The sequence below is a fragment of the Scylla paramamosain genome, chromosome 21 (assembly GCF_035594125.1).
Source record: "Scylla paramamosain isolate STU-SP2022 chromosome 21, ASM3559412v1, whole genome shotgun sequence".
Classification (NCBI taxonomy): Eukaryota; Metazoa; Arthropoda; class Malacostraca; order Decapoda; family Portunidae; genus Scylla; species Scylla paramamosain.
In genome coordinates this window covers 12353762-12368523 of record NC_087171.1, presented here as the reverse complement: position 1 = coordinate 12368523, position 14762 = coordinate 12353762, and the positions used below count along the sequence as shown (strand labels likewise).

Here is a 14762-nt window from a genome sequence, read left to right as displayed (position 1 = left end):
ACTCCATAAGTGCTAAAATAGACCATATTTTATATTATAATACCTGCAGTCTATCTAGATGACTAGGATAATCAATAGGGATACCTAAGAGATGGAACACACCCAAAATGTGGAAATAGTATAAAAATACCAGCAAAGAGACGCTCTGATCTTTCATTTCAAAACTGCCATATGTACAGTATCATGCAGCAGGTTTTACTAATCATATTTGGCCAACATCAGGCATCATTTTAACCTGGAATGTCTTAACCAGATTACAGCATACTACTATATGCCTATTCTTTAGATGGAACAACCACTAAACAAGAATAACCAATGTGTCTGCATGTCTCTTTCCTTCAATCAGAAAAGAAGCAATGATCAGCCCTATATGATTACTTTTATTTGATCGACAATATCACAAGGCCTCGAAGACCAGCTATTCAGTTCTGAATACCATATACTTCAAGGAGTGAGTGGTTAAGGCTACTGCAGTCTCTGTGTGGGACACATCACTAATGAACTGTAAGACACTTCTTCTTTGGGCAGCATGCCAGGCAACTCTGCTGGTCTGTTCTTCAGTGGTCTAGTGGGCGGAGCTCCAAGGAGCTAAAAATCTAACTCCTTATGAGAACTGAAGAAGACACCTTATTTTATACATAAAATAACTAAACATCTACCTCTACTACACAAAAATATATAAATTACAGGTTTATATTTACTATTGTTACCTTTAAAAAATGCAGCCAATCACCATGTAAAAAAATATGAGTATATGAACTATATGTAAATCACACTTGATGAGTCTGGCTGTTCCTATCTACATCTTATGAGATCTTTAGTATTTGTATCTTCATCCTTCATAAAACAAGGCAGTGACAAAATTCACTTTGTGCTCTGTTTGCTGTACAAACTACAACAAGGAAACAGATCTGCTATCACTCCATAAGATCAACATTGAGGCAGTGAATCTGATAGCCCCAATACATTTTCCTGTCGCAGTGTCCTCCAAGTAAACATGGACTCTAGCACATCCCATAGGCAGGGCTCCTTCGGGTAGTCATTGTCCACTAAGTTAACTAGGTAGTAGTTGGTCGTGATATGCTGGATAATCTCCCTTGATTTGCTGTTCTCTGCATACAACTTACCCCACTGCTCCTCCCAAAGACCAAATGCTTCATCCTGGTGAAATGAAAATTAATATAGGTCAGTTGGTGTTTAACTTATGAAGTTAGTTGTCATTATGTTCTATATTCACAGGTAAGATAGTACACATGCCCAAAATTTGCCAATGAGTGAGCATATATATTTCTGTACAGCATTTTGTCATCACATCACTGCTGTATCTCATTATTTTTACATCATAATCTAAAATTACATGTTAATATTGAAAGCTAGTTGCACTTTTATATGACTGTTGTACATATAGGAATTTCTTTATTATATATTCTAATTTAGTGTTCAAAATCTGGGATATTAAGGCAAAAAGTGCTCATTGAGATTCCTTTTTAAGACCTCACTGAAAGCACAAATTGCTTCATTATCAAAACTAGCCATTAGTAATCCACTACAAGACAAATGCTTTCTATAACTCTGCTCTTAATTTATTCACTTTAATTCTGTGATTTTCAATTCTCATCTTTCCATCTTGTCCTTCATTTTCCTCAAATATATGCTTCCTCACACTCATGTGATATGACTATTAACATTTTCCTTTTTAATTAATCTGTAAGCTAAATTTAATCATTGTAGCTTCCCACAATCAAAACAGTACCTTCCATGCTCTGAAGCTGACAGGATCCACAACTGTGGGCTGAATTATCTCTGTCCCAGGAAATGCACCCCATGTGACAGCAGTTGACCGGTGCTTATGACAATTGCTGAAATCTTCCGTGCCCTGTGGATGCAATTCAGAAATGCAGTGCAGATATTGATGATTAAGTAACAGGTACATCATAAATTTATATATATAACAATGTTGAAATATGCTTTCATATTACATTATATTGTATGCCATATACAGTTATTAAACACACCACAAACCAAAGAGGTTTTGCATTTACAGACCAACAATACTCATCAATGAACACAAGCAAGCATCCCAGAAAACAATCTCAATAAAAATAGGTAATATTTTCTAATAGTGTATTTAATATCTTATCACACACAGTTGCATACAAATTTAAAGATAAAACCACATCCACAAAAATTAATAAATAAATAATAAATTAATACAAAAGATAGTATTATTTGAGGAAATTTATTTTCATTATTCAATTTGTTTATTTATTATTATCTATTTAGGGAATACTGAGATAAAGCAAGCCACTAATCATTTATTTCTGAGAGAAAAATTGTACTTCATTCTGATTTTTTCTTTATTTAGGTTAATTATCCTTTATACAATAGGTGAATTGAAGCAATTCACCTTATGATTTTGAAGCACAACTTTGTGATGCTTGCTTATATTATATGCAAATCAGTACTACAATATGTTTTGACACTTGCTTTGCAGGTCAAGTGAGAAACCTGGCATGAGACTTGATTTCAGAACCTCACCAGAACATTTTGGGCTTGCAAATTATAAATGGTGGCCATTACTATATTTTTTTGGTTGACAATTTTCATACTATAATCTTTTCTTTTCCCTTAAATCTTATCTTTAGTTCTTGATCAAACTCCTTCTCATGAAGAAAAAAATGTGAGCCCTGTCAAGAGTGTTGTTCTGACATGTATTTTTATATCTCAGGTTAATATATAATCTCGTCACTTGATGTTTTAGTGAAGAATACTCACAGCACGATTGATGATATGGTAGTTGATACGGGGGAAGAGAGGCATAACATTGAGAAGAGCATCAACATTATCCTTGCTGGTGAAAAACTCAAGGTAGGCTTTTTGGTACACATAACCCCCTGGCATGCCCCAACCCACCACTGGGTCCTCACTGCTGGCTCCATTAACATTAGGCTGTTGGGAAAAATGCAAGGTAAAATTTCAGCATTGCTAAGGCTATATTCAGTATCATCATGAGCATATTTAAATTCATCAGGATACCTTTATGATTCTACTGCACTGTTATAAGAACATGGAACAACAGAAAACCAGTTTGGTATAATGAACAAATCTAAACTAAATTTATAGCCAGTTTATAATCTCCTTATTTCCTTGTAGATACAGTGTGCAACTTTGGTCTGTCTCAGATTGAAAATATTTGTTTACATTAGTCACACACATGCAGCTAATGTTCTACATTCAGCATGTTCACAACTGACAAGTGTATGCTTGCACCAGTCAATCAGCATGTGCACATTCCTACTGTATATACAAAAATATCGCAGTACAATCATTCTTCCTCTGACTTCCTATCTGATTCCATCAAAATCTTTTACATCCTGGTAACTTTTCCATAATGAGTGGATTGGACAGAACTGATTGCCAAATATAACTAATGTTTATGAAAAACACTGTCTCCATGTTTTTTGAAGTTCTACAGCTCACCTGAGAGTTAATAGTGAGAACTCCTCGTTTGTTAAAATTTGCCAGTTTTTCTGTCAGTAATGCTGTCTCTGCACTGAGTTCATCATCATTCCATGGAACCTGAAAGCAAGGCAATCACAGACTCATTCACAAAAAGACTTAAGATGGAAAGAAGATGGAGAGTGCTAAAAATAAGAAATAAAATTAACCCTAAAAAAAAATTACATATTATGATGTATCCCACAAGGGATTTTTCCAAGTCATTGGAAGGTCCCCTATGAAATGAGAAGGTACATCTGCCATAGCAGAAAATATAAGTTAATTATAAGGCTTCTCTTATTTTCCTTCACACTACAAATTATATAAAGATAGAGTAAGTTTTATCACTCCTGTAAATGATAACTTACCTTTGTAACTTTCTTGCCAGTCTTGGGGTTGCATGAGCCCGTGAGATATGCGTGAAATACATCCCACACATCTTGTTCACTCTCCAATCTCTCACCCCACATATTCAACAGCTCTTCTTTGGTGCTTGTGCTCTGTAAGAGGAACAATATGAACATATAAAATACCTATCTGAATATATAATATCTAAGTAAGACTATCAACAACAGTGATCCAATCAAGAAAATCTTTACAGTACACATTAAGTTTTAAAAAATTACTTTCAAGACTAAAACCATCATCTACCTATATAGCTGGCTGACATCCACAGTACAGAGGGCAACCAAGGCAAGTTGTTTACACTATTCCTTGTTTAATAGTAGGAGCAAACTTACAGAAAAATGTGATTCCTTGCCTCATTGTCCCATCTCTTTTAAGTTGCCTTTTATATAAAATCCTACTATGAACATTATAAAATAAGTAAACTGATATTTTATAACATATCAAGCCACATCAGTATTCCATAACAAAAGCATTTTTCTTACTTTTAAGTAAAACAGGTAATAGTCCTTAAGTTCACCAAAAGCAGGAGATTCGGAGCTGCCCCATCTTCCATTGGGAAATTCATCCCAGTGCTGTGTTCTGTTGACCATTCAGGATCCATTATGTAAGCAGCATGAAACTAACATACAACCTTTCATCACAGAAAAGATGTGAAATATATCTTCATATATACCATAATTCATGAAAGAATTCCAATTTTACATTGCTGACCATTCTCTACCCTGCACTTACTCCAAACCTTAGACCACAGCAAATGCAGGATTCTTTCTACAGAAAGTCCTGCACTCTTACTGTGTCCAATGGGCCCCACCAGTCTGGCCACAACACATCCCAGAGGTCGATAGGACAGCATCATCTTCACGCACTGACCACTGTTGCTCTCCATTCATCTCTTACCATGAATAATCATTCTTGCTTGCTGCACAGTTATTCCTTTCTCATTCAGCACTCTCTTCACATGGTTCATCCACTACAATCATGGGCTTCCTCCTAACCTTTTATTGCACACACTTGACCTCATTATTCTCTACTAATTTTCTATCCTCCATTCTCTTGACATGCCTAAACCATCTTAACACACACATAAATGAAAATCAAATAAATAAAATAAAATAAAAACTCACCTAAATACATAAGCCTTAGGTCGAGAGGCCCAGAATATTGGCCGAACATCCTCTCCACTACGCTTGTGATTGGCAGCCATCTTCCAGGGCAGAGGTCGGCGGGGTGTTGCAGACCAAAGACCAAGCTGCTTGAGAATGGCTGTTGTGGCCACTTCTCTGTAAGTTGGATATTACTATCAACAACTATCAGTTGTTCAGTTTAATATTGCTATAAACTTCTCTGTAAGTTGAATGCAGTATTATTATCAACACTGAATTAATTTATTTGTATTAATACTGAATGGATAAGAAAATCATTAACTTGGAAAGAAAGAAAAAAAAAGAGTAAACCATAATATCTGTCCAAGCCTTGCAGGCTAGCATTACCTCATTTAAAGAAAATACAGAATGCAGTCATAATGCAAAACAATGTGCAATTTAAAGATAGATATCGTGAGAAACTAAATTTCATACATCTTAACTCATTTTGCAGAATATATTGTCTCTCAACACTAATATACTTTGAAGGAGCAGAGGAAATTTGTAAAAATTAATAAAATCAATGTCTTTTCTTATCAAAAAATAACAAAATATTATACATGCTATTCTACAAGTTTCTTTTGCTACCATAAAGAAAATATGTGGTAGAAGACAAATATTTTGACATCTCACCTGTTGAGGGTGTAAAAATGAATTCCAGGTGCCATGTCTGCATTAAAAAGCTCTTTGATGAGGGTAGTGGTCTGATGGATGCCATAGTTTCTGATAGCTTCATCATTGCCCTTCAGAGGGGTCACAGCATCAATGATATCTTGAGGGACATCCAGCTTAGAGAGCTTCACAATGTGTCGTAAGGAATCATAACTCTGAATGGGCATGATGCCAGGTAGGATAGGGCATTCTATGCCAATGGCTCTACAGTCAGTCACAAATTTTATGAAAGTCTGAGCTTTGAAAAAGAGCTGAGTGATGATGAAATCAGCACCAGCATCCACCTGAAAGAGTTATTATATTTTTCTGTAAATGTAAAATCAAGATGGAATTAAAGACTTTATTAGGCTACTAACAATATTATATTTACCTGAATGAAAAGAATTATAGCAAATATGTCTTAATTTACTCTGATAAAATTCTAGTTGTGGAACCCTGTCAGCTTCAGAGATGCAAATTAAGTGTGGTATTATGAATGACCCACAATCTATTGATTATGTAAAGCATTACTTTCCTAAATATGGGTTTTCTTGTACCAAAAGGTATTGTGATCCTTTAACTGCTGTATTAAAAATCAGTTTACATTAGTGTTTACTTTTGAATGTAAAGTTGAGAATCACCATCTTTCCTCTTCTCTCATGATCAAAGACTTTCGTTCTCTCTTACAACAGCTATAGGTGGGTGTCATCAGTTATCCAATAATTATTTTTTTTGCATTACTGATTCATCGGTATCACCAATACTTTTGGTTCCAAACTAGTAATAATTGATCATTTTAGTTTTTGGAACATGAACATGTTGAAATTTTTATTTTTCAAAATGAAATGTAGTTATTTTACTTAAAACAGTACTTTTCATTAAAGAAGAGAAAGGATAAACATTAAATTTGAATTTTTTTTCTAAGATTTTTAAAGTTTTCCGAGATAAAGGTGAAAATAAAGATTTGAATTTATCAATTTTTTTTATTTAAAACATCAATATCGTTATCAGAACTGGATTTATTGATTTATTAATTTATTGGTTATCAGGCAATAAATTTATCACTGGCTATCGATTATTGGTTATTGCCATTAAGATTATCACTGTCAATTTATTAGTTGTGATAAATTATTTTTATCACACCCAGCTATGACAACAGCTCATCTCTTTTGAGAACATATAATTAAACATAATCAATTACCTTTTCTTTGAGGTGGTGGAGATCATCCTCATAAGATACTGCTTCTGGGTGTCCATTGGGATAGCCAGCAACACAAAGTACAAAATATTGGCCAAACTCTTTCCTTATGTGCCTGATCAGGTCTGCAGCATAACTGAACCCATTTTCTGGAGCCACCCAGTCATCATGACCAATTGGAGGATCTGAGAAGAAAGATTTCACTTAATGCAATACATATATACACTTTCCATTACAAACAGTTTTTATCCAACCTATTTTTCACATGTTTAGCCTCAAAAATGAACCAACCACCAGACAATATTTATAAAATATTTTGATTTCAATAACTGGAAAAAATTAAATTCTCACCCCCTCTCAATGCCAAAATATTGCGAATACCAACTTCTTTTGCTCGCTGTAGGTGGTGGGAGATCTCACTTTTAGTCATGCTGCAGCATGTCATATGCAGCATTGTTTCTAGACCACAGTAGTTGAGGGCAGCACCTGAGGATTAATTAAGAAAGCATACATTTTCACTTTCTACTACAATGGTAGGCAGCAGATACTCAAAAGGAACTGATTGTGATATTATGGGTCTGTTTTTACGATCAAACCTTTAGAAGGGTCATGTTCATTCTCATCAATGTTACATACATGTCTGAGATAAAATAAAGAAGTAACATGAAAAGTTCATAATGTACATTGCATCAAAATGGTAAAAGAAATTACTTAGCTTTAATAAATTTTCAATTTAACACATCATTATGATTACTCAAGTCATCACCTCCTTCAAAAGTGGATGGTATTTTATTAGCCACTTACACTTAGGCTACCACAAAATATAGAGAGACAAAAATGGTCACCTAATAAACAGAGTATGGAGGATAGTTGAAGTTTTTATTTATTATTTTCTTCCTTTTTGTATATCTCGTACTATAGGGTGAAGAAGACTGACATTGAAAAAGACAAGTCCACACCTGCTATAGTTAAAGAGGAGGTCTCTGTATCTCCACCAGGGTTGCCTGCTGGATGCCAGGTGACATCACAGAACAATGGGTCACCCTCACGCATGCGGTCAAACCTTTAAAGGAACATGACAGATTATGTTCACTACAAATCATAAAATAATCACCACAATCACCAACAATTCAAGTTATTTGTCACAATTATCATCAAGGGACCAGATACAAGGGAAGAAATGGAATATAAGTATGTTCAATACCAATTCAATAAGATGGAAAAATGTGCATCCACAAAGCAGTGGCTCAATAGAAGGCAGCTGGTAAATGATCTTTCTTCTGTTTCATGGACATTAACAGTGCACATTAACAGAAACCACAAATTACAAAGATTTAAGCCAACCTACAGTTACATGTACAAGCAAATCATCCACCTTTCAAGGATTATAGATTATATCTTTTTAGAATTTCCTTACCTAGCCAAAAGGTTGACTGCACCTCCTTTCGTCCTTGGTGGGAAGAATTCCAGAGAAAAGAACTTGTCCTTGGACTCAATTCTACTTTGAATCTTTTCCTTAAGATTGTGGTAGCCAGAAAGGTACTCTGGCTCATGTATGAGATGACTTTCATCTTCTGGACTTATATGGTCTGTGATGTGCAAGAGCAAAATATGTATTTATATGTATTAAGTGACTGAAATAATAAAATATAACAAGCACTTTAAAAATGTAGTCTTCACCTCACATAAATGTCCATGTAAAAAAATATATTTGAAATACAAAGTTCCTGAAGTACTATACTCTTTAGTGTCACCATAAAATTCTTTGTCATGATGGATGTAAAAATTATTCATTCATGACTAGTAAGTTTGAAATTATTGGTATGCCTGATTGTGATAACACTCTTTAAACCCATGCAACTGGCATGTATACCAAATACTTTGAAGAAACAGTAGAATCATTTTGTTTTCCTGACTGTACCTGATGATCTGGCATTCTCCCTCTGTATTAGGATCTCCTTAAGGATAGGCAAGGCTATGGAAGAGTCTTTTGGTGAGAGATGTGATGATGCCATTGCCAGCAGCTGGTCTGCTACCTCTTCTTTCACCATGGTGTTAATCTTCTTCTTTCACACCTGTAATTGATAGTGTATCAATTTAAATTTCTATTATCATTACAAAAACTCTTTCCCCTCCTAAGATGTATCACCACTTATTGTAATGTAGCATTCTATCTTCCTCTGATTTAAGTCTTCATTATATAATTCTCCATATCCATGATTCAAGCAAGGCACAAGGTGTTCTCCCTTTCAAAATTTCTCTCACCAGTAATAACCCTCATATATCAAGTCTCTTAAAAAAAAACTGCTTCATTTAATGAGCTTGATAATCTGCAGTGACCAGGAGTACAAAGCCAAAAATTACCTTGGTACTTGACAATTGTTATGGTCATAATGTCAGAAGTTCAGTTCACAGTAAAGGTCTCTCATGCCCAATTTATCCCATCTTCAGATAAATTTCTCAGTGTTTCTACTGATTACTCAAGATGGAGGGGACAATATGTATCTTCAAACAAAAGGCAGTACATCTTTAACATACCTCTATGTTTTCTAAGCTACTTCATCATATAATTGACTATTTCTCCTTTTGCCATGCTCTCTCTGAGGAACATCATGAAAATGCTGAGAAATTTATCTGAAGGAAGGCTAAACCTAACTATGAAAGGCACCCTCATTAGGGACTGAACCCCTACATGGAGATATGAGGTACAACATCTTGAACATTGGTGGGACTGGGACTATATTAGATGTCAGCAAGATAAATCTGATAGCCCTTGAAGCTCCAGCCACAACAAGGTTTTAAGTTTCTTCTTAGATTATGACATTACACACCACTTACCAACTGTAACCATTATGTGACTCAATGAATTGAAATTTGTCATTGACAAAATCTTTATGACAAGTAGAGACAAGGGAATTAAATACTTATAGCAGCACTTATCTCCGGACTTATCGTGGAGGATGCTGCAGTGTGGATCATGTTTATTTTAAACAGCTATACCGGATCCATCACCTATGAAACATCCTTTGTCTCTACATCTCAGAACAGTATTTGAAAGGTCAAAATCAACCAACAGAGGCAAGACAACTCGCATATCATTCTCGAGGTATGTGAGAAGCCTTCATGAGGAGGAAAGCACCAAGAACACAATCCTCAAGCCTCTTATCTACCACTAACAGTAAGCCAAGGAACACACTGCGGACACCAAAATCTGGGATACCTCGAATTATAACTATCCTCTGACAGCCAGCTCGATTCACACATCCTTCACACTACACCCTGGAGCCTGACATCTATGACAACTGTATATACTTCCTCGGTAAGTGCGAGTTTTTGGTGGTGACTCACTCTTAACATGAAGGTACACCCGAGGTGGGATGCGATGGGATCACCGAGTCACTTCACTGTTCAGTCACAAAGTCGCTGGGGAGTATCGCCGCTCCTTGTGCCTTTGCCAGTGGTAGGAAAGTGAGGCTGACTGACACTCGCCGCGGCTATTTACACACTACACCACACTCAGTAGTTGCCATACACCACATGCTATGATTTATTATTATATTTGTTTGAAGGAGTTAATGAACTGCCTATATGTACTTATTTACTATATTCCCCATAAGATTCCTTCAGCATCCAGAGATATTTAGAAAGAAATGCCAGTGGAGGACAGACTTTTGAAGCGGAGGACAGACTTTTGAAACAAATGACACGAAGCTAAATTAATTTAATTGACACCTCTTCACAACCAAATACATGCACATGCATATGAAAACAAAACCAAGGGAATATCTCTAATGCCACAAAATAAATGGTTTGAAGTGCACGCTATGACACTGGGTGAAATTTTCAAGAAGCAGTGGGATTAAGATCACTAGATATGCGAAAAAGAACAATGAATCTAGGTAATTTCACGAATACTAGTAATTTTCCACGCACGAGTACAGTGCTGTTATCATCCATTGACATTACTCTTCCTGAATTTCCTACGAGTAGAATCGTTTTCCCAAAATTATATTGTCATGTAAAGAAAATCCACATTCATAGTAAGTAAAATATCGTTACGGTGTGTATTTACCTAGTTGTATTTACCTGTTGTGACATACGGGAGAAGAGCTAAGATTGTACTGTCCCGTCTCCATAACTGTTTTTATCCAACTTTTCCTTAAGGTCATTAATATTTCTACCACACACCACTTCCCCCTCCAGTGTGTGTGTGTGTGTGTGTGTGTGTGTGTGTGTGTGTGACAAAAAAAAATGCAGAACTGGTTGGAAAGCTCACATCGACGCCGGGAAAGGATGAGTGGGCGGGGTGTATATTATGACGACACCTCTCGCTATCAGTGCCTGTAAATTTTAACTAAGTTTTAGCCTAAGTTTACGCTTATAATTGCCATTATTATCCACATATGATACCAAAAACACATTTTTTGTCAATTAGGTCGGAGTTTCAAACACCCCCTGCCAAAATTAAAGATAATGGCAAGGTTAAGTACGTCATGTAACAATGCCCGCGCAAACCGGAGACGAATCAGATGACTTCCATGGTTAGTATAAAGGACAAGCGACTGAAGCCAAAAATATTTCATGAGCGGGGAGCAAAGACTGTTTACTATCAGATACTATAATGATCACTTAGACACCTTACACAATTTGCCTGTCTTATAAGATAACTTTCGTGATGAATGAAGTAGTGATGTACTTTGCTTGCATAACTTTCTTCTTAAATACCTTGAATTCCCTAACTGTAACGTTTCGTTTCCATTTAGTTCACTCACTTTCCACCACTCTTAAACTCAAGACCAAATGCAACATATTTATAAGTTGATCAAAACCCGTTTCTCACGATATCATTCTCATGACATCGGACTCTTTTGGAATGGAGACTAAACTCTATCTGGCATAGGCTGAGGAATCGTCCAAAGAGGACACTGAAGAAGAAGAGGCACTACCTGCTGCCTAGACGCATTAAGAGGTATTAGCAGCAAAGGGAAGCCATGTAGAAATTCATGGGTGATGAGTATCAACAAGGAAGCCAAGTCCTTATCTGAAGCTCTCCGTGACAAGGAGCACAAGGAGCGGCCCACGTGCACGGGGATGTAATGAAAAGTGACTGAGACACTGAATAATGAATGGAAGAATGTAAATCAATGCAAATACTGTGGAGGATTTTGGTGTTTTCAAGGTGTTGATAGGTACAACAGAGAGATTAGTTAGGTGATAATGGAGGATTTTAGAAAACAGAAAGAGGATACAGGACGGAATGAAAATGTTTAGAAAGCAATGAGGGAAAAAGAGTTCCATACAATAACACAATGAAAAGAAATGCACCACAAACAAAGAAGAAATATAAGGATATATATGTGATGTAAGAAGAGTGATAGAAAAGAGTAGAAGCAGATTCGATTAACATTTTGGAAGGCAATCATTTGGGCAAGTCTCCATCACGGTGAAGCTTATGTCCCTCTCATACAGGTATGTAATGTACGAAGTAATGTCAATGAATATTGACCATTTGATAATGCTGCTGTGTATTGAAGACTGCATTTCAATATAAACATTACAGAAGACATGTTATGAAAGCATTGCGTTACAGACTACACAGTACGTGCATACATTAACATATGTGGGCAAACATGTAACTGGAGTACATAATAATCTGTCCTATGTCTCTAATATTGCAGCTGCTGGACAATTATCACTCGTTTCGGCGCCTTGTCCGGGATACTTTCAAACGCTCTAGTGAATGGCATTAGGTAGAGTTTTCAAGGTGGTGTTCATGAGTCTAATTATAGTGTAACAAAGATTTCACACGATAAACTACGAAAAACACCCACGAGAACCTGACTGATCATCTCTAAGGCCTTTAAAATAGCCCTCTTGAGAACAAGAGCGTAAGCACGACAAGCATCGTCCTCCCAAAACGGTTATGAGTACCTTCTAACTACGCATACATAATTGTAAACCACAAGCTCGTTTGTTAGCTGATCAATTCTTTAAATATAGTGATAAGCTAACGCGATGCAAACCGCAGCGGATCGCTACTAAGCTTGCTACTAAAATGCATAGGTGGATCACGTGAACACCGCACTAATGGCAGGCGTGATCATATCATGCCGCTGCCACGTGCATCATGCTTCAGGCTGCGGGGGAGAAAGCGGTGATAGAGGAAGAGGGAGGGGCCAGCTCCTCCACAACGCCACAACCCCCCCCCCCTCTCTCTCTCTCTCTCTCTCTCTCTCTCTCTCTCTCTCTCTCTCTCTCTCTCTATATATATATATATATATATATATATGTGTGTGTGTGTGTGTGTGTGTGTGTGTAAGAACAGTGACCGTCCACCACAGCAACGATAGAACGGTCAGAAAGGAAACTAAAAAATAAAGTTACAGCGAGAAGGATAGAAGCCGTAGGAGGGTAGTTTAGAAATCAAAGCTTTGAGCCAGACTCAATCAAAAGCTTTTGATATGTCTTTGATAAGATCAATCATTAGATGCCTTCTAAGTGTACAGTGACATGATATATTACACGTAATTCTAAATAAGTGCTCTTCAACCTAATATCATATGACACACGATTTGCTTGCATGTGGATCTCACAGGAGACGAGCTGCAAGTGACTTCTGACTCTAAATGACTTCTCGGAAGTCAACCCAAACGTTTTGCAGTTACCGATGATCCCGACACTCACGCACCTCAACATTTTCCTATTATGCCTGCTTGTTCGCTCTATAGGTGCACCAGGCGGAGTGACGATGGAGAGATATCATTTCAATGGTAAACTGTAAAGTCATGGCCAATCATCACATGGAATGTTAGAAAACTGGGTTCGATCATGAGTACGCCAAAAGACGCGGGAGATCATATGGCGTTATTTCGAGAATTTCACTTGCAGCTCATCTTCTGTGAGATCCACATACAACCCAGTCAAATTAAAGTAATGGAGAGTTCTACATGTATCATCAGAAGTGCAGTGAACACTTACTATTAACTATTAGAAGTGTTAAATTATGTGATAAATCTTGCTGAGTTTGTATGTTACAAACTGATCTGCCACAATATTAACTTTTTTTTTTTTACTGACGGCTATGAATTACACATGCAAATAGTAATCAAATTTACTGGAATATATAATTCCTTGTGGCTTCATAATTAATATTAACACATTGTAATTTCTTAGCAAAACCTTGAATTCTTTTCCAAAAGCAGTGTTGGGGTAAGAGTGTCTTGAGCCCTGGGCGGTGAGGCAATCATGGGCCTCTCTGATTCCCTGACCAACTTTTTTTTTCTTTTTTTAATTGGAACATTTGAATTCATTACTATTTTGTTCCCTTTTTGCATGGCCCCATGGTAGCCTCCCCTGAGGTCATTCCAGCTGCCATCACCATCCCTTAATACATCACTGATAATAATATGTCGCCCAATTTAACCTAACCTAGCCCACCATATTATAAGAATAGCAAATAGTTATTATGCATATTCTATAGGAAAAAAAAAAAATGGATTTAATAGATTTCCTTTTTTTTTTTTTTTTTGTGCAAAGGAACCAGACCGAGGCTCACTATTGTATGCATGTAAATATATTGAGATGGTTGTCTGTGCATTGTCTCCCTTGGATATAATGAAAAATATAGAGAAAATCAACTTTGCAGTATGTTATATGATATTGATGTTCCATCTATTCACCTAAAAGACTGTCACCAAGAAGCTTTCCACAAATTTTCATTATTTATTTATCTTTTTTTTTTTTTACTTAATCTACTGGCTGCTGTAGCATACCACACTGGTTGTTGTAGCATATTAGCATATTACGTAAACAGTTTGTGACTTTATGTCTAGGATCTGTTGTTTGTGTTCGTAGAATTGGCTGAA

The 14762-nt window shown here is 36.4% G+C and overlaps 1 protein-coding gene across 1 annotated transcript; it reads right to left on the bottom strand.

Annotated features, from left to right (window-relative positions):
- Positions 1-137: 137 nt before the first annotated feature.
- LOC135111035 (methylenetetrahydrofolate reductase (NADPH)-like) lies at positions 138-10401 on the bottom strand. Its single transcript, XM_064023939.1, has 14 exons — positions 10246-10401; positions 8819-8972; positions 8315-8486; positions 7857-7960; positions 7249-7383; positions 6901-7082; positions 5682-6004; positions 5031-5186; positions 4389-4485; positions 3867-3998; positions 3481-3579; positions 2776-2949; positions 1754-1876; positions 138-1161 (listed from the first exon to the last, which is right to left on the bottom strand). The coding sequence occupies exons 2-14, from the start codon at positions 8946-8948 to the stop codon at positions 931-933; spliced, it is 2058 nt and encodes a 685-aa protein (XP_063880009.1). The 5' UTR covers positions 8949-8972; positions 10246-10401; the 3' UTR covers positions 138-930.
- Between the last annotated feature and the right edge of the window lie 4361 nt (positions 10402-14762).